The following is a 20,601-nucleotide window of genomic DNA, read 5'->3' on the forward strand; positions in this document are numbered from 1 at the left end:
CCGCCAAGTGTCCATTTTTCTGATTTGTGTGCAAAGTTTCGTTTTGCTTGCCTTTTTTTTGGGAATTTCTTGCATTTGCTTTATTTTTTTCTTTCTTTTTTGATTATTTTCGGCATTGAGTGACTGAAAGTCGTCTACGGCCTCGGCTGCTGGCCATGCAAATGCGTGGCCCAAAGATACCAAAAATAGAAAATGAATTCATTTCAAAGCAGAAATAGTAACAAGAATTTTCTATTACATTTTGCGGCGGCTCAAGCAGAAGAAGAAGAAGAAGACGCAGCAGCAGCAAACGGCAGCGAAAGATGCGCGAGGCAAACAAGAAATTAAAATACACGCAAAAACGATTTAAGAATTTTTAATTAAAAATCAACGCAGTTGTCCGGCTCACAGCTCAGTACAATCAATGCTTAACCGCATTTTTCGTTTCACTTTTTTGTTTGTTTCATTTTTGTTCTCTTCCGCCAGTCAAGAATCATGCCGAACACTGCGTATACGCAATGTTTGTGTTTGTTTGTGTGTACATTGCGTATACGCCGCATGCCACGCCGCATATTAATTTAATTTGTTGCTTAATTTCTACTTATTTTACAGTTCACAGCTAATCTGGCCTTACATCTATTTACTTAGATTTCCTTTTCGCTTTTCGATTTTTCTTTCCATTGCTCCAGTGGCTGCTTGTTTTTCTTGTTGCTGCTCGGCATCGCGCGGCTTGAGAAAGTCAGCCGCATCCCACGGCTGCTGGTCAGTCGTACCCCAAATAATGTAGACCAGGTTGCCAATGAAGAACACAATGGCCGTTAATGCGAACACAATTTGCCATTGAGCGCGCGAGCTCTGCGAAATAGATAAAGACTAAATTAAGTGCGAGGTAATCGACTAGAAAATACCCTAAAATATGTTTGCAAATTTTTTCATTACCTGCCAGAAGCTACTCAGACTATGAGCTAATTGGGAGTATACGACTTTTCGAAACTCTGCAATGCTATATTCACGCTTAAAACTTTATTTCTATCCTAAGAAGATAATAATTTAAGTACATGTCCTATGCCATTGGGGTTATCAAAATTATATTGATAAACAAATATATTTAGAGAAAGGCAGATATACACAATGATAGAATGGATAACCAGACGGATAAGCATTGATAAGCATGTATAAGATAATTATAGAAATAGTCGGATATATAAAGAATGGAAGATAAATAGTTTAGACGAAGAATATGAGTATAAATATAATTATATACATGCATTAGTGTATACAAATGAAAAGACGGATAAGCAAAGAACGGCGGATAAGAAAAAAGGGGATAGCATAATCAGTGGATAAAATAGATACACAGGCAAACATATGTATATGGATAAATACGGATAAATAGGCAGATAGACAATTATATATAAGAATGAGAAACTACAGATAGAGAGAGTGACAATTAAATACAGGAAAAGAAAGACATAGATAGGATATCTAGGCAGATAAATGCAGAAGATAAAATGTATAGGCGGATAAAAGTAGTTGGTAGAGAAGGAAAATCATGTATTCATGAGATGGAAGTTCATGCATATAGATACTGAGTAATGAGATAATAGATTCATTTAATTAAGTAGAGACAGAAGAAATGGAAGAACAGAGTTCCACACCTGCAAAAATTATCAAGCACATCTGCTAAGAGCTGAGTGATTACAAGAGTAGACGGACGGAAGGCAAATCGGACCAACAGAAAGGATGACAAAGCTGTCTAGAACTCAATTCTAGTCCCACTCAAATATAGATAAATGCTATCAGTGTTATAGCATAATGGATGTTTGCTCGCCACAAGCTTACACCTACGCAATCTTCCCTTTTAGCTAAAGGTATTCGGCAGGCTTCAGGCTCGAACTTACCGGGTCGGTAACAATGACGCCCACCAGCAGCGGCGACAGCAGCGGAGAGATGCAGATCGCGCAATTGGTGATGGCCAATAGCATGCCGGAATGATTGGGCGACATGTCGATAATGGTTAACATGTTTCCGATGCCGGAGCCCGCATTGAGGCCGGCATTAATTGTCATCAGAGCAATGGCCAAGCTCGTTTGGCTCTTGTCAAGGAAACCGATGCCAATCAGGGCGGCCGCTGGTCCCCAAAAAGATATCGTGTTGATGGACTTGCGCAGCGTGGTCAGCGACATCCACTTCCTGGCCATGATCAAATCGGCAAAGGCCAAATATACATACGACATGAACCAAATGACCAGGAAGGGCAGAGCCGTGAACAGGGCGTTGCTCTTGATGTCCATCTCGAGTACGCCGTGCATATATCTCGGCGTTTGTAGCTGCAATATTGAGGTTGCCCAGCCCTGGGCGCCGCGCACAACAAGCAGGGCGTAGAACGGCACCGAGGTCCAAATCGCACGCCATGGTATCGCTATCTTCTGGTCGTGGAAGCCGTCGGTGCGTCCCATCAAACGCTCAATGTAATCACGCTCATCGCCGCCAATAAAACGTGAGCTCGGCGCACTATCCGCAGCGAGCCATAGCCAAAGGATGCACCAAATGCCACAGAGTCCGGCTGAGACGTACGATATGCCCGGCCAGCCCAGCGAACTACCCGCAATCACGCCACTAAGAGCCATGGCTATAGCAGAACCGCATTCGCTACCCGAATAAGCAAAGACGCCCAAACGATTGCGTTCCTTGGGCGGCGACCATTTGGCAAGATGCTCGTGAACACTGGGAAACATTAGACCCTGAAACAATCCGTTTATCAGGCGCAGCACACTGAACGCCAGCCAGCCGCCCCAGCTAATGCAGACGGGTGTGAGGCAGCTCAGCAAGGCCGTCGCAAAGGTGGGTATGAAGAGCATACGCTTAGCGCCATAGCGACGCACCAGTAACCCTGCTGGAAATTGAGTCACTATGTAGCCCCAATAGAAACTCGACAGTATATAGGATTTTTGTTCCTCCGACCAGTCGTATTCCTGCAAGTGGACCGGGTTATTTTGAGTCGGTAGGTACATATATCGCAGATGCCGGGTAGAGGTCAATTTACCGGAAAATCTGGATTGGCGGTCGCTGCATCTGTCATGGCCACAACGACCACGCTGATATTCAATTGTGCTATAAAGTTCACAGCTGTGGCCAAGAAGAGCAGCACCGCCTGCAGATGTCGTACGCCCAAGCAGGGGCCTATAAGAAGGAGATGAGCCGAGGTAAGAAATATGAGTTTAGATTACATAGTCTACAAATGGAAAATAATAAGACCAGCCATGCTTTATATACCCTATAAAACTATTTAAGATCTGTGTGAACGAAGAAGTTCATTATACACTAAACCCATTAAAAATGGGAAATTAGGGTATAATAGCTTTGTGAAAAGTCTGTAACAGGCAGAAATCATCGCAGACCCCATAAAATAAAAATATTCTTGATCAGGGCGACGAACTGAGATATAGCTCGGTCCGTCTGTCCGCTCGTCCGTCCGTATGAACATCTAGATCCCAAAAGTTATAGGAGCTAGAGAAATCTGGCATGCATACTCGTGTAAACCATACGCAGTACAAGTCAATCATATTTTTTGACAACTCATCCAATTTCTTTTTTTTTTTATCTTTTTCCCCATAAGTTAAATAGTTTCTTGCTTCACAACATTTTTCAATGGGATTTTTGTGTTTTTCATAAAAGTTTGTTCATTATCCAATCTTATCCAATCAGTTCACATACTATATATATCCTTCATTTTTTAATCCTTTCACAGTTCATAATATTCACCTTTATTTTCTAATTCAGTGTCCATTTTTGACAGTCAGCTATCTCTTATGATGTGTATGAAATCCAAATACCCGTTCGCATACACACACTCCTGAGCTGCGGCGTCTACGCGTGTCAATAACTGAAATACGTCTGAGCATTATTTGGCGAGCGACGTCTTGAATATACTATTAACACAGACCCGAACGGAGCAAAGCAGAGCAGAGAAGACTAGGCCGGGCCGAGACTTAACTTTTTACATAAGTTCGACGGGGAATATATAAAAAATAGTTTGAAATAATATATTTCTTTATAATATTTGAGCAGGGAAATTTATGGTTTAATATGCCATAAAAATTTCCCTAAGCTTATATTTAAATACTATAGAGTATGAATCAGAACAGCTTTATTAGTGCCCGTTTGAAGCTTGGGATAACTATTTTAATGATTAAATACATGCAAATTTTAATATACTCTCATAGACATGCAATCAAAATTTCACTTAAAAGTAGTATTAGTGATATGATTTATAAAGCCTTAGTTGCCACTATTGCTATGGCAAATAGAGGTAATATATGAAAAAAAAAAAATGAGAAATGTTTCCTGAATACATGGAAAATATTTATTAAAATTTAGCTATTTAAATTTATAACAACTAAAGATTCAAGTATCACCTATACATACTAAAAACCCATACAATAATAATTGAGTAGAAAAAGTTAAAAATTAACTACACTCTTATTTATTGTAGTCCCACTAAATTCACAATACATTGTAAAAGAAAAAAAATAGAAGTGAAATAAATAATAATAGGTATTATTGAATCAGTAACTCACTTGTAAAGCTATTATAGATTAAGCTAGAGAGTATAATTAGCTCGCTTTTTAAAACTCATTCACGAAAGTGAACTGAGTATATTGGTTTTTTAATGTGTTCTACTCATTTAATAAATGACACGTGATATAATGATAGCATCTACATAACATTGTCTAACATAACACTTGCTACCATGCAGTAAAAAGTAAAAAAAAAAAGCAACAAACAAAAATAATAATAATAATAAATTATCTAAAAACAATTAAATAATAAATCATCAATTCCATTGGATAGTTAAAAGAGCAAAAATAATTTTAATTGAGTGAAAAATACACAAACTTTTACCTACGTAAAGACGAGTCTGTTCCAGCGCCACATCAGTGGGTCAGCTGAACTCCTTCGGATCGGACGTCTAGTGGAGTGCTCTTCATCTTCTTCTTTCTTTGGTGGGTAAGCTACTGATCATATTAAATATTAGAAGAGCCGAAGAGCCGTATATCCGAAGAGTGGCTTAGTGGAGGCACCGAGGATCTTTTCACTTTTCTTATATGTCAAAGCAGAAATAGTAAAGCCGCAGCAAGCAACAGCGAAAGATGCGCGAGGCAAACCAGAAATTAAAATATATGCAAAAACGATTTAAAAATGTTTAATTAAAAATCAACGCAGTTGTCCGGCTCACAGCTCAGTACAATCAATGCTTAACCGCATTTTTCGTTTCACTTTTTTGTTTGTTTCATTTTTGTTCTCTTCCGCCAGTCAAGACTGAATCATGCCGAGCACTGCGTATACGCAATGTTTGTGTTTGTTTGTGTGTACATTGCGTATACGCCGCATGCCACGCCGCATATTAATTTAATTTGTTGCTTAATTTCTACTTATTTTACAGTTCACAGCTAATCTGGCCTTACATCTATTTACTATTTAGATTTCCTTTTCGCTTTTCGATTTTTCTTTCCATAGCTCCATCTGCTGCTGTTGTTGTTGTTGCTGTTGCTGTTGCTCGGCATCGCGCGGCTTGAGAAAGTCAACCGCATCCCACGGCTGCTGGTCAGTCGTACCCCAAATTATGTACACTAGGTTGCCAATGAAGAACACAATGGCCGTTAATGCGAAAACAATTTGCCATTGAGTGCGCGAGCTCTGCGAAATAGATAAAGCGACGAGATATTATCCAAAACAATTGAGAATAAATTAGATGCGAGGCAATCGACTAGAAAATACCCTAAAATATGTTTGCAAACGTTTTCTGTTGCTGTTGTATAGACAAACAATATCTAAATTGATAGAATAGTAAGAACGGATAAGCAGGCGGATAAGAAACAATGGCACGGATAAACGGAAAAATATAGAAACAGTCGGATAAGTATGGGAAGGAATACAGACAGATAATCAGATGGGAAAATATGCGGATAATATGCGGATAAATAGTTAGATAAGTAGATGCACAAATAGACGTATAAATATAATTATATGCAGTAGTGTATTAAAAGACGGATATACAAGAGACTGAGAGGGATAATTAGAAACTAGGAAATAAACAATCATTTGATAAGACAGACAGAAAGACAGGCATATACATCTGTCTGACAGATGGATAAAAGGGCGGATAGAAATACGAATACGAAGGCGGATAGATAGGCAAACCGGATAGATTAAAATATGAATATAAAGACGGATTGACAGAAAAAACTAATTTCAAATACATTTGCCAGCAGCTGAATGAATAAAAAGTAGACGGACGGAAGGACAATCGGACTAATAGACAGGCCGGCTAAGCTCTATAGAACTCAACTCGATTCCCACTCAAATATAGGAAAGTGCCATTGGTCATCTAAGCTTACACCTACGCAATCTACCCTTTGAGTTAAAGGTATTTACAACATTACTTAAAGCCATCTTGGGCAACCCGGCAGGCACTAGGCTCGAACTTACCGGCTCGGTAACAATGACGCCCACCAGCAGCGGCGTCAGCAGAGGAAAGATGTTGCCCACGCCATTGACGATGGCCATTAACATGCCGGAATGATTGGGCGACATGTCGATTATGGTCAAAATGCTGCCGATGCCGGAGCCCGCATTGAGGCCGGCGTTAATTGTCATCAGAGCAATGGCCAAGCTCGTTTGGCTCTTGTCAAGAAAACCGATGCCAATCAGGGCGGCCGCCGGACCCCAATACGATATCGTGTTGATGGACTTGCGCAGCGTCGTCAGCGACATCCACTTCCTGGCCATGATCAAATCAGCAATGGCCAAATATACATACGACATGCACCACATGGCCAGGAAGGGCAGAGCCGAATAGAGGGCGTTGCTCTTGATGTCCATCTCGAGTACGCCGTGCATGTATGCCGGCGTTTGCAGCTGCATCGTTGAGTTCGCCCAGCCCTGAGCGCTGCGCACAACGAGCAGGGCGTAGAACGGCGCCGAGGTCCAAATAGCACGCCATGGTATCGCTATCTTCTGGTCATGGAAGCCGTCGTTGCGCCTCATCGAACGCTCAATGTAATCACGCTCATCGTCGCCAATCAAACGTGAGCTCGGCGCATTATCCGCAGCGAGCAATAGCCAAAGGATGCACCAAATGCCACAGAGTCCGGCTGAAACGTACGATATGCCCGGCCAGCCCAGCGAACTCTCGGCAATCAAGCCACTAATAGCCATGGCCATAACGGAGCCACAATCGGACCCCGAATAGGCAAAGACGCCCAAACGATTACGATCCTTGGGCGGCGACCATTTGGCCAGATGCTCGTGAATGCAGGGAAAGATTAGGCCCTGAAACAATCCGATTATCAGGCGCAGCACACTGAACGCCAGCCAGCCGCCCCAGCTAATGCAGACGGGGGTGAGGCAGCTCAGCAAGGCCGTCGCAAAGGTGGGTATGAAGAGCACCAGCTTAGCGCCATAGCGACGCACCAAAAAGCCAGCTGGAAATTGAGTCACTATATAGCCCCAATAGAAGCTCGACAGTATATAGGATTTCTGTGCCTCCGACCAGTCGTATTCCTGCAAGCGGAGAGGTATTTAGAGTATATCACAGATGCCGTGTAGAGGTCAATTTACCGGAAAATCTGGATTGGAGGTCGCTGCATCTGTCATAGCTACGACAGCCACGCTGACATTGAGTCGGGCTATATAGTTCACAGCTATGGCCAAGAAGAGCAGCACCGCCTGCAGATGTCGTATGCCCAGGCAAGGGCCTAAAGGTGGGAGGAAAATGAGGACGAAGTAAAAGAGATAAATTAGTTTAGAATTGACAAAGTAAGACAAATCAGAGATAAATATATTTATATACCGTATAATATTGTTCAAGATTTGTGTAAGCGAACTAGTTCATTTACAATTAGAGATTGACAAATTTCTATGCGGAAAGCAGGACAAATCCTACAGTAAGAAAAGTAAAGCCAAATGGAGTAGTAAAATAGCTCCGATATACATACACTATGAAACTGTTTAAGATTTGTGTCAGCAAACTAGTTCATTTGCAATTAGTAACTAGTCCAGTACTAGAAAAGTTAGACAAGTGAGAATAATAAGACAGTAAGACATTAGAAAAATTTGTAGATCTGATAACATCAACTAACTTATACAGGGTATTTCACATTCGAACTCATTCCCACAACTATTCTCATAGTATATTCCGATCGTTTATGCATCAAGTGTCGCTGACTTTAGAATATGTTAAACACATTTATATATATAACACCCATTTGATATTTGTTATGAAGTCAAGCATTATTTTTGAGTACGATCGAGGCCAATTCGACCATTTTATCGGTCATTCATGTCGTTTTCATTCAGGCGGATCGCAAATCACATTCTAAATCGATTTCGATCAAGTTCAATGGTACTCGAATAAACAAAAGTTTATATGGCTGCAATAAACCTAAAAGTGTGTTTTCCCTTGATTGAGAACTTGGTTTTAATCTAATCGTGAGAACTAAAATTATTTACAGCAAAATATTTATGACGTCTATTGATAAACGAAACGGATATCCCCATATCAAAGCAATTACATTGAGGTAAGACAATAATAGTAAGTGATTATTTATTATATTTCATATTTTTATCATTTTTACAATATATGTATATAATTTCAATGGGGATCTCTCGTGCTCATAAAGTTATTTTATCTTATCCACTCTCTATACAGATTTTCTTCTCTCTCTCTCTCTCTCTCTCCCTCTCTCTCTCTCTCTCTCTCCCTCTTTCTCTCCCTATCTCTCTCTCTTACACTATCTGTATATCTATTTAGTTACCTCTAGCTTTCCCTCTTTCTATCTTTCTCTCCCCCTTTAATATTCACCCGTTTCAATCCCTGTTCTCTCCCTAACTTTTCTTATTTTCGTATTTTTTAATCCATCTTCATACATTGTGTTTTCTTTAAGTCCCAGTCTCCATCTCTTGCTCTCACATTCTACCTCTCTCAGTTTTACTTTTTCCTATCCCATCGATATTTCATTTATCTCACCTAAGTAAGGGTATAACCCAGTCTACTCTTTGTAGTTTCTCAATGTTTTAAGTTACACTTATCATTCCCACGCATCATTTAATTTCATTTAATAGTTCAAACGTGCAAACATGATTCGAATGTGTTTCTGTTTTAAACGATTTTTCAAAATTGTTCAAGATTAGCAAAGTCTCTGTGACAAATTTGACAAATTAGAGCGTTGTAATCGATACATGCTTGAAATTGAAAAACTTGTACAATTTTTAATTAGCCATGTTTGTTACTATTTGATACGATTGAATGAATTAGCTATGGAGGGATCTATGACATGATCAGCTGTTTAATTTTGCATTGCTCTCTTTATATACGACTCTACCTCTCTCTATATATAATTTTATATACAATTTTAAGTTAATCTTTTAGGAAATTAATACTGTAATTTACATGTTTTTTTTTTTTTTTTTTTTTTGGAGTTTAATGGGTAAACTATAATTGATGCTTTAAGACCCTAATCGGCATATCTCTATAACCTCGCTCACTTTATATAACTCAAATTGCCAGTCATTGGCTTCATTAGACGTCATAAATGAATGCTGATATGCTATAAAAGCTACAGAAATTCTCGTTTAGACGTGCCAGTCATAATACCTTCTTGAAGTAGGTGGTAAATCAGTATAGTAAAAGAAACAACTACTTGACATTTTAAATTTAGTTAATATGAATATATTCATTCCCATATATATACTTCTAAAATTCCAAAATTCTGCTCAACACTTTGCAGCTGCTTAGAAAATAACAACACTTATGTAGCAAGTGTTAGCCCAATTTTATTTTTAATTTTTTTTTTTTTTTTTATTAACTTTCTTGCTTTACAACATTTTTCACTGTGATTTTTGTGTTTTTCATAACAATTTATTTATATATAATCACTTATCCAATCAGTTCATATATTCAATATATAAACTGTATAGATATAGATATATCCAACATATTTGTATATCACTTCACACTTCGTTGATCCTTTCACACTTCATAATATTCACCTTTATTTTCTAAATCAGTGCCCATTTTTGACAGTGAGCTATCTCTTATGTTTTTCGCTATTATAGTAATACTTAATAGCTTTATAATCGGGCGTTTAAAATCCAACTACCCGTTCGCATACACCCACACTCCCGAGTCGCGGCGTCTACGCGTGTCAATAACTGAAATACGTCTGAGCATTATTTGGAGAGCGACGTCTTGAATATACTATTGACACAGACCCGAACGGCCGGGCCGGGCCGGGCTGAGGCCAGACATCAACTGAACGACAAGCACTATTGCATTTATTACCGCAATTAGACGTGCTTAACTTTCTGCTCTACCGTTCCTATACACTCACACATATCATACTATATACTGTATACATTCATGTTTTATCATCTGCCTGATTAAGCGAACGATATGTAACGAGTTACATTATAAAGCGCTGATGGTGGAGTAGGAGGCTTGGAGCAGTGCACGCGCTGGATCCGGCCAATGGGTCATCGGGAGAAGGGAAGGGGTAAGAGGAGGGGAACTGCGACTCCTAGCGCTGCCAAAATATATTTATTAATAAAAATCGCGTGCGAACGATTGTCTTCGGCCACTTACTTCGAAGAGAGGAAAGAAGAGAGAGAGAGAGAGAGAGAGAGAGAGAGAGATAGAACAGATTTATACACACACAAACATACCCGTCCAAGCTGGGTCTCGCTTCGCAAGCAAATATGTGCTTGCTCAGCGAACGTCGGCCTTTGATATTTAAGGCGACCGACCGTGCCCACCCTACCTTGGTCGCTGGCTACCTGCATATATTAACAGCGACCCCATACCCAGCTTGGAGAGCTAAAAACCTACAGAGACGCGCCGCATGGCCCCAAAATAATTAGACTTAATTAACCTTCATTGGATATATTATTTACAAAATAATCGTACATTGGTAAATAGTGGCTATGGGCATAGAGAATGCGAGATTATAAACAGATCAAAAAGAAAGCTTTCGGGGAGCTTTTTCTCTCAGCTGATCGAAATGAGGTAGAAGGGATAGAGAGGTTAAAATTTATGCATTATGTTCTTTCTTTTTTAATGCAGCGGGTGAAAAAAAAACGCTGACGGATACGAACAAATAATAAATATTGAATTTGTTAAATTTATAATGCAGCTCCACTTACTGTGCTGTCCCGCGATGAAAGCGCTTCCATTTCGGTTGGGCGACAGGCTGTGCTAACAAAAAAAAAATTTACATGCAACTGCAAAAAAAATATAATGCATAAACTACGAATGGGGAAAATATTCATCGGGAGGAGGTTAAACTTAATGACTAAAGTTATATTTAAATTATTCTACTATTTAACTATTATATTATATTCATGGTGAAATAAAAAAAAATAAAAAAAATGAACTCGGTGCCTATAATACAAATTAGTACATCAATATTCGCCAAAAGTGGGACTTCTTAAATAAAAAAGGCAATGATTATTGTGCAACAGGTGCAGGTGCGGAGATATATGTATGATGCGGTATTCTGCAGCACAGCTTATATGTGGTTGTGCGCAGATGCAAAGATTTAGTTGTGCGCCGATGCAAAGATTTAGTTGTGCGCCGATGCAAAGATTTGGTTGTGCGCCGATGCAAAGATTTAGTTGTGCGTCGATGCAAAGATTTAGTTGTGCGCCGATGCAAAGATTTAGTTGTGCGCCGATGTATAGATTTAGTTGTGCGCCGATGCAAAGATTTAGTTGTGCGCCGATGTATAGATTTAGTTGTGCGTCGATGCAAAGATTTAGTTGTGCGCCGATGCAAAGATTTAGTTGTGCGCCGCAATTGCACTTTGGCAAAAAAAAATTAAAATTTTTTTGCTGGGTGCCAAACCTGCAAAGAGGTTTGTGCGAGATTATTTTAGGCATATGTTCTGCCCTTTGGAAATGCCACTACTTTCTTCTTACCGAATAGTTTGGCACTTGCACAAAAGAAATAGCACTTGAATTTAAAAAAACTTTTTTTTCTTTAAGTTTCAAAGTCCCTTTTCACTATTCACAGCGTGATTTAGCAACAACCGTTTCAGTCGGTGGTTGGGATCGGAAAAAGAAAGAGGAAAATATGGCCGATCCCATGAAGCGGCAAGTCATCGCTTGGGAACAGTTTTTATGGCCTAGGTGAGAGTGACAATTTCTCCTGTTATTGATCCAGATTTGGGATTGCCACATCCGTGATCGCGTGATCAAATTTTCTAAGCCACTCCAAGCTCAGCGGATTGCCTACTTTTAGGCTGCTTCCTTTTTTTCTCTATTCCAGCGCCACTACAAGACCCCCCTACCAAAATCACACTATAGGGTGATTCGCGCTGGACTCTGCGATTATTGTTTTAGGTCTTTTGCATGGTATTTACCAATCAAGCGACCCTGCAAATCTTCAATTTCATAATAACTATTGCCAAGTTTTTTCTTAATTCTTGCCTTTACGAAGTTCGGAGCTAGTTTCGCATTGAAGCCCCGTACAAAATTACTCTGTTGAAAATTACGCCTGTAAACTTCCTGACCTACCACAAACGAAACGTCACGACAACGCATATTATAGATCTTCTCGTTTCGATTACGTTGTTGTTGCATGCAATCCTTTGCCCTGTCGCGTATAAGATCAAATGAATCGTCACGATTAAATTGAATAGCGCGATCTTCTAAGAAGTTTAAATTACGTAGCAGTTTGTACGTGGATGCATTGGTCACCATATTTTGGCCAAAGGCTATTCGATAAGGGCTTGTGCCGATAGCCGAATGCACGTCTGAACGCAGAGCGCAACAGATGGAGCTTAGATGAGCGTCCCAATCTTTTTGGTCAGGTGCAATATATGTCTTTATTGCTGCTATCACCGATCGGTTGACTCGCTCCGAAGCATTTGCTTGTGGGGAATAAACGGCCGTATATGTATGATTAACTCCATACTTTTGTAATAATACGTTGAACAACTGAGACTTGAACTGTACACCGTTGTCAGAGACTATAGTTTCAGGAACTCCGAAGCAATGAAACAAATCCTGTTCTAAATAGTCTGTGATGGCGTCGGCAGTCAAATTTTTGACGGGTTTCAAAAAAGGAAATTTCGACATATGGTCTAAAACAACAAAGACTCCTATATTCCCGGTGCGACTTCGCGGATATGGACCTAGAAAGTCAATATAAAGTTTTTGGAACACGCGTTGCGTTGAACCCGATTTTCCTAAGGGTGGACGTAGTGTGTAATTTGGGTGCTTGTTGCACTTGCAACTTTCGCAATTATTAACGAATTTTTTTACATCTACTACCATTTTCGGCCAATAAAGATAGCGGCGCAGCTTATCTAGCATCTTGTTTATGCCTGGGTGAGAAGCTAGTGGAGGCTCGTGGGCCTTCTTAAGGACTTCTGGAACCAGCGATTGGGGAACCCAAAGTTTCCAACACAGATCATCGGCTACTTTCTCACCCGACGCGTGATCAGCTCTCCGATATATATAATCGTCAACTACCTTCACATCTGGTGATCTAGATGGATTGGCTAATATTTTGGCTTTAAGTTCTAGATAATCAGATGTCTTAAAATGAACTGAGTCGAGATCCACTAGACAATCGGCTGAGATTGCAGACACATCTTCTGTGTACACCCGTGATAAAGCATCTGGTACAATGTTTTGACTGCCTTTTCTATGGACTATTTTAAAATCATAACCCTGAAGTTTTAAAGCCCACCTTGCTAACCGAGAACTCAAGTCAGTTTGAGACATGAGCCATTTTAGAGAAGCATGATCTGTGACTACAGAAAATTCTTGTCCTTCAACATAAGCTCTAAATTTTTTTATCGCTAAAATAGCTGCCAGACATTCTTTTTCCGTTACGGAATAATTCCTTTGACAACGGTTAAGTTTACGAGACATAAAAGCCACCGGTACCTCTTCATTATTCTCTGTTACCTGGACTAACACAGCACCAACACCTGTATGGCTGGCATCGCAGTGTATAGAGAATGGTCTGTCAAAATTTGGACTATGCAAAACTGGAGCCGTACTAAGCTTCTCCTTGAGTTCTTCGAACGCTTTTTGAGCTGATTCACCCCATACAAATTTTTGTTTATGTTTCAGCGTGTCTGTTATAGGGGATGCAATGGTGGCATAGTTCTGAATAAATTTATTATACCATCCCGTCATACCTAAAAACCGCCTAACTTGTTTGACTGACCTCGGGACTGGGAATTCTGTAATAGATACAATTTTATCTGGGTCTGTGCTAACTGTGCCATTGCCAATCACATGACCTAAATATTTTACCTCTTTGAGACAGAAATTACTTTTCTCAATATTGATGGTCAAACCTGCTGTTTTTATGTGATTTGCCAACTCTTTTAGGACATTTAGATGCCGTTCGAAAGTATCTGAAACTACCAACAAGTCATCTAAATAGATAAAAACTTCACGACGCAGATTAGTGGGTATTATTCTATCCATCAACTTCGACATTGTCTGTGGAGCATTACAAAGCCCAAAAGGCATAACAGTGTATTGATACAATGGCCTACCAGGTACGCTAAATGCGGTTTTATCGCGTGACTTCGGCTCTAGTGGAATTTGCCAGAAAGCATCTTTTAAATCTAAGCTGGTTATGAATTCAGCTTTTGGTAGCCTACTAAGAATACCATCGATGAACGGCATAGGATACGCATCCTTAACGGTAACCGCATTAACACGCCTGCTATCTAAACACAAACGAACCTTTCCTGGTTTGCGAACTAACACAACTGGAGAAGACCAAGCGCTTTGTGACTCCTCTATCACGCCTAATTTAAGCATTCTGTCCAGCTCTTCATACATTAACTTTTCTACTGCTGGTGAAACTGGATAATGACGTTGCTTAATTGGAGCGGCTCCGGCGACATTAATCTCATGCGAAAGAAGAGTTGTTCGTCCCAAGCCCAGTTTAGCAAAAGAAGGGAACATGTTAATGTGTTGCAGCAGCAATTGATGCTGCGTGACTGTAAGTGGCTTTAGGTTGCGATCCTCTAAAGAAGACAAATTATTGACTGTGGGCACCACCTCCAGTGGAAGAAGATTAAATTGGGTCCAAAAATCTATCCCTAAATATAAATCTTGAGATAAGGAGGGTACTATATAAAATGTCAACATTCTAGCTTCATTTTTAAATTTGATTTCTGTAGTGATTTTGCCTATTATATTCTGTGCCTTGCCATCTGCAGTACGTACAGCTGAATTCAGAGGCTTAAATACGATATTTGAATTAAGAACATGATTACAAAATTCACCACCAATACAGCTTATGGAAGCGCCTGTGTCCATTAGGCCAGTAATACTCTTTCCTAATAAACTAACATTTGCATATGGCCTAATATCTTGAGCGTTTGCTATCACAGCTAACATTAGCTGCTTCTGCTCTATCTTATGACGTTTTTTTGCTGAGATACGACGTAGTTGAGAGCGAGATTTGGAGCTTATTTGTGTGTGTATTGTTTCGGAATGGGCATCATAAAGTTGTGAGGTCGTAATTGGGTCGTTGGTATAGTCAACGGACTGAAAATCTATGTGTTGGTTGATGTCGACTTCATTTGTTTGCGTGCACTGGTCGACGGTGCACGGGCTGACAAGTTTTTTGAATGCTTGTTGCATTTCATGCACGAAGGCTTATACGTGTCGGGTTTGCCACAACCATAACAAAATACTCGACGTTCCGCAGTACAATCTTGGTACCTGTGCCCTGTCGCATTACAGTTCCAGCACAGTAAATTTACTGCTGATACTTCTGGACTGTCGACGTCCTCATCCGAAGACTCGTGCTCTATTGCGATTCCATTTACTGAGCGACGTGGCATAGGTATAGGATGCGGCCTATTCACTAATGGCTTGCCAATCGTTTGCAAGAAAATTTCGCGTGTGCGCACCAACTGACGTAGCTGAGCAACTCTTTCAATTCTCTCATAAAGAAGTTCATGCTGAATTTCAGGGAGCAAATTATTACGGAGAATTTGGAGTAGAGATAACTCACGCAAGGGACTCGAAAGTTTGTCCGCAAGTGATACGATGGCCTCATGGAACTCATCGAAGGGTTCGCCTATCTTTTGCTTACGCCTATCTATGGCAGCTCGGATATGAAGGTCAGTTCTATCATCATTAAATTGCTCTCTAAGTGCAAAACAAAGTTCTTGCCAGCGAATCCCAGGCACACTTTTGTGATAGCGCCAAAACCAATCACTCGCACTACCATCAAAGAGGTTGCTAACGTATCTAGACAACAGCTCAAAATTGCCTTCTAGAGTCTGATGCGTAAGAGCTTCAGTTCGATAAATGAAATCTTCTACTGACAAGGCCGTTTTGCCATTGAAACGTACCTTCCAATTTGAAATAATTTGGCTGATGCGATCTGGTCGCAAATCCGTTCCTAATGACGTGAATCTATTGTTTGAATGGGTGCCAGATACAGTTGAAGCTGGTTGAAACTCTTGTTGGCCAAGATTGCTGGTATTATCTTGCACTGGCAGTATGGGACTGCGACTTGTATGCGGCTCTGCGGATGATGAAAGCAGTTTCTGGAAGCCACTCTCTATCACCTGCGACAGCGTCTCACTTTGCCTCATAGAAATCTGAGCTATCAATTCTGTTTGCCGAAGTGAAGCGGCAGAAATGGCGTCAGCTATTATTGTAGCCAAGTCTGGAGTAAGGGGGGGCGCCACTGAAGAAACTAAGGCAGGTGACGAAATATCGCCTTCAGACATATTGGAGGTTGCTGTCTTTCTTGCCTGGGATCTAGTTTTAGTTGCTACATTCGACCCTGATGGCTTATCCTTTAAAGATTCTGTACTGACGTCAACACTCGGTAATCGCAGCGACTGTTTACACACTGGACAGACTGTCTTATTAGCTATCTTGGTGTTAAAACACGATTGATGAAAGGTATGGCCACAACTTGTTTTAAATAGCTGGCTTTCATTAATAATAGATTCTGTACAAATAAAACAGTTTATGATAGGCTCGTCAGGCCGGGATAAATTTTCGCTACTACGCGTTAAAGGCATTTTCGAATCGATATAATTGGCAACTATATTGCAAAGAAATGGTAAGTAAGTAAAAAAAAAATTAACTGACTATTAACTAGTAGGAATAATAAAGAATTAAATAATTCAGTTAAACTAACTAAAAAAAATAATAAATAAAAAAGAAAAGGAACACAATAAATCAACTAATTGATAATTCCCTATATAAAAGCAAAAAAAACTGAAGAGAGCAAACGAAATTAAATCTGCAAAACAGTAACTGCAAAAAAAATAAAATAATAAGTAAACCAAATTCAAAAGAATATTTCAATTACATACGATTTTGGGGTACCATGCGAACACATCCATTAGATAAATTTAGACGGGTACAAAGGTGCTAAGAAAGTAGAAAATTTTAGTGAAGAGTACAAAACGAAACAGAAGCAAAAATGACATAAACCCTATTCATGACTAAAATTATAGTCATTAAGGCGGCGATACCACAATTTCATTGCGCGGAGGATAATAGAGCGTGTCCATTGAAATCCACATCCAGCTACAAGAATATGTAATATTAGGTTCGCACGTCCCATTTAATAGACTGGAATACATAATTGCTTTTGCAAGTGAACCGCGACAAATCGAAGAGATAAAATAAGTCAGCTGATAATGACTTGAATCGATTGTTGTCGGGGCTGCCGGACTGTTTTGCCCCACGTTGGGCGCCAAATAAATATATGATTTTAAAATTAATTCTGTAACGAGTTACATTATAAAGCGCTGATGGTGGAGTAGGAGGCTTGGAGCAGTGCACGCGCTGGATCCGGCCAATGGGTCATCGGGAGAAGGGAAGGGGTAAGAGGAGGGGAACTGCGACTCCTAGCGCTGCCAAAATATATTTATTAATAAAAATCGCGTGCGAACGATTGTCTTCGGCCACTTACTTCGAAGAGAGGAAAGAAGAGAGAGAGAGAGAGAGAGAGAGAGAGAGATAGAACAGATTTATACACACACAAACATACCCGTCCAAGCTGGGTCTCGCTTCGCAAGCAAATATGTGCTTGCTCAGCGAACGTCGGCCTTTGATATTTAAGGCGACCGACCGTGCCCACCCTACCTTGGTCGCTGGCTACCTGCATATATTAACAGCGACCCCATACCCAGCTTGGAGAGCTAAAAACCTACAGAGACGCGCCGCATGGCCCCAAAATAATTAGACTTAATTAACCTTCATTGGATATATTATTTACAAAATAATCGTACATTGGTAAATAGTGGCTATGGGCATAGAGAATGCGAGATTATAAACAGATCAAAAAGAAAGCTTTCGGGGAGCTTTTTCTCTCAGCTGATCGAAATGAGGTAGAAGGGATAGAGAGGTTAAAATTTATGCATTATGTTCTTTCTTTTTTAATGCAGCGGGTGAAAAAAAAAACGCTGACGGATACGAACAAATAATAAATATTGAATTTGTTAAATTTATAATGCAGCTCCACTTACTGTGCTGTCCCGCGATGAAAGCGCTTCCATTTCGGTTGGGCGACAGGCTGTGCTAACAAAAAAAAATTTACATGCAACTGCAAAAAAAATATAATGCATAAACTACGAATGGGGAAAATATTCATCGGGAGGAGGTTAAACTTAATGACTAAAGTTATATTTAAATTATTCTACTATTTAACTATTATATTATATTCATGGTGAAATAAAAAAAAATAAAAAAAATGAACTCGGTGCCTATAATACAAATTAGTACATCAATATTCGCCAAAAGTGGGACTTCTTAAATAAAAAAGGCAATGATTATTGTGCAACAGGTGCAGGTGCGGAGATATATGTATGATGCGGTATTCTGCAGCACAGCTTATATGTGGTTGTGCGCAGATGCAAAGATTTAGTTGTGCGCCGATGCAAAGATTTAGTTGTGCGCCGATGCAAAGATTTGGTTGTGCGCCGATGCAAAGATTTAGTTGTGCGTCGATGCAAAGATTTAGTTGTGCGCCGATGCAAAGATTTAGTTGTGCGCCGATGTATAGATTTAGTTGTGCGCCGATGCAAAGATTTAGTTGTGCGCCGATGTATAGATTTAGTTGTGCGTCGATGCAAAGATTTAGTTGTGCGCCGATGCAAAGATTTAGTTGTGCGCCGCAATTGCACTTTGGCAAAAAAAAATTAAAATTTTTTTGCTGGGTGCCAAACCTGCAAAGAGGTTTGTGCGAGATTATTTTAGGCATATGTTCTGCCCTTTGGAAATGCCACTACTTTCTTCTTACCGAATAGTTTGGCACTTGCACAAAAGAAATAGCACTTGAATTTAAAAAAACTTTTTTTTCTTTAAGTTTCAAAGTCCCTTTTCACTATTCACAGCGTGATTTAGCAACAACCGTTTCAGTCGGTGGTTGGGATCGGAAAAAGAAAGAGGAAAATATGGCCGATCCCATGAAGCGGCAAGTCATCGCTTGGGAACAGTTTTTATGGCCTAGGTGAGAGTGACAATTTCTCCTGTTATTGATCCAGATTTGGGATTGCCACATCCGTGATCGCGTGATCAAATTTTCTAAGCCACTCCAAGCTCAGCGGATTGCCTACTTTTAGGCTGCTTCCTTTTTTTCTCTATTCCAGCGCCACTACAGATAACCGCGCGTTATTTAATTGTAAATTCCATTGGTTTCATTGCAGCTCCATGAAACTGACGATTTCTGGAGCTATGGCAAGTGCATAACAAACACTCTGAAATATTATTGCATGTTATTAATTATATACCCGGCTTTATAATGATTATAAATGATTATTTGGTTAGCATCGTTTACGATTCAACTTTTTACATAAGTTCGACGGGGAATATATAAAAAAAAAAAATGTTTGGAATAATAAAGTTTTCTATTATATTTGAGCAGGGAAATTTAGGGTTTCAGCATGTCAAACAAATTTATCTAAGCTTATATTAGTACTTACCTAAGCTTGTTTGTGCTTAGTTTAAAGATCGATAATAATTTTGAATAATGGAAAATTTGTTTGGTACTCACTTAGACATGCAATCAAAATTTCCACTAAAAGAATTATTAGTGATATCATTTATATAGCAACTCTTATTTAATCCAGCTCTACTAAATGAGTGAAATAAATAATTAGTATTATTGAATTGGTAACTCACGTGTAAAGCCATTATAAACTAAGCCACATTATAATTAGCTATATTTTATAAATATGTCTAAAAAAAAAAGTCTATTTTATTCATTTGATAAATGACACATGATATAATGATAGCATCTACACAACATCCTCTTCCATAACACCTGCTATAAAGCTATAAAAATAGCAACAATTAAAAAATTACAAAAAAAAAAAAAGCTTTATAAATTATCTAAAAACAATTGAATAATCATGAATCATCAATTCCATGGGCTATTATTTTAATTGAGCGAAAATAAAGACATACTTACATAAATACATATTAATAATATTTATTTATATTTTAATACATTTTCTATAAAAATTTGATATAAATAATATTTATTTTTATTTTAATAAATTTTCTATAAAAAGTACACATTATTTTAATATACGTTTTCTTTCTGATATT

General features: G+C 39.2%; 2 protein-coding genes, 1 long non-coding RNA gene and 1 pseudogene across 6 annotated transcripts; 1 reads left to right on the forward strand and 3 right to left on the reverse strand.

Moving 5' to 3' along the window:
- Nucleotides 1–339: 339 nt before the first annotated feature.
- On the reverse strand, nt 340–3,907 carry LOC108617310 (putative inorganic phosphate cotransporter; annotated as a pseudogene). Its single transcript, XR_016270170.1, has 4 exons — nt 3,745–3,907; nt 3,026–3,162; nt 1,881–2,954; nt 340–834 (listed from the first exon to the last, which is right to left on the reverse strand). The product of XR_016270170.1 is annotated as a putative inorganic phosphate cotransporter (transcript).
- A 53-nt stretch (nt 3,908–3,960) lies between these two features.
- LOC149268371 (uncharacterized) lies at nt 3,961–8,447 on the forward strand. 2 transcript variants are annotated; one of them, XR_016270171.1, is made up of 2 exons: nt 3,961–4,989; nt 5,500–8,447. It is a non-coding gene; the product is annotated as an uncharacterized LOC149268371 (long non-coding RNA). The 2 variants fall into 2 exon arrangements; XR_016270172.1 differs by having other exon boundaries at nt 3,961–4,985.
- LOC108617309 (putative inorganic phosphate cotransporter) lies at nt 5,170–10,284 on the reverse strand. The gene is made up of 4 exons (XM_018013057.2): nt 10,033–10,284; nt 7,603–7,739; nt 6,472–7,545; nt 5,170–5,679 (listed from the first exon to the last, which is right to left on the reverse strand). Exons 1-4 carry the CDS (start codon nt 10,055–10,057, stop codon nt 5,461–5,463), a joined length of 1,455 nt encoding a protein of 484 aa, XP_017868546.1. The 5' UTR covers nt 10,058–10,284; the 3' UTR covers nt 5,170–5,460.
- Nucleotides 10,285–11,244: 960 nt separating this feature from the next.
- On the reverse strand, nt 11,245–19,722 carry LOC149268372 (uncharacterized). Of its 2 annotated transcripts, none has more exons than XM_089469342.1 (2): nt 17,520–19,722; nt 11,245–17,415 (listed from the first exon to the last, which is right to left on the reverse strand). In XM_089469342.1, exon 2 carries the CDS (start codon nt 17,058–17,060, stop codon nt 15,570–15,572), a length of 1,491 nt encoding a protein of 496 aa, XP_089325468.1. In that variant the 5' UTR covers nt 17,061–17,415; nt 17,520–19,722; the 3' UTR covers nt 11,245–15,569. The 2 variants fall into 2 exon arrangements, with proteins under 2 accessions (XP_089325468.1, XP_089325467.1); XM_089469341.1 differs by having other exon boundaries at nt 17,479–19,722.
- Nucleotides 19,723–20,601: the final 879 nt, after the last annotated feature.

Source organism: Drosophila arizonae, chromosome 5 (genome assembly GCF_054131065.1).
Source record: "Drosophila arizonae isolate 15081-1271.41 chromosome 5, UAZ_ARI_1.0, whole genome shotgun sequence".
NCBI lineage: Eukaryota > Metazoa > Arthropoda > Insecta > Diptera > Drosophilidae > Drosophila > Drosophila arizonae.

What these genes read in the sequence shown, in the direction of transcription:
- LOC149268372 (XM_089469342.1), bottom strand. Translation starts at nt 17,060, where the DNA reads ATGCCTTTAACGCGTAGTAGCGAAAATTTATCCCGGCCTGACGAGCCT.
- LOC108617309 (XM_018013057.2), bottom strand. Translation starts at nt 10,057, where the DNA reads ATGGGCACTGATTTAGAAAATAAAG. An exon ending in CACTGATTTAGAAAATAAAG is followed by an intron (nt 7,740 to 10,032) that starts GTGAATATTATG and finishes TCCCACCTTTAG; the next exon opens with GCCCTTGCCTGGGCATACGA. An exon ending in GCGTCATTGTTACCGAGCCG is followed by an intron (nt 5,680 to 6,471) that starts GTAAGTTCGAGC and finishes TCTATTTCGCAG; the next exon opens with AGCTCGCGCACTCAATGGCA.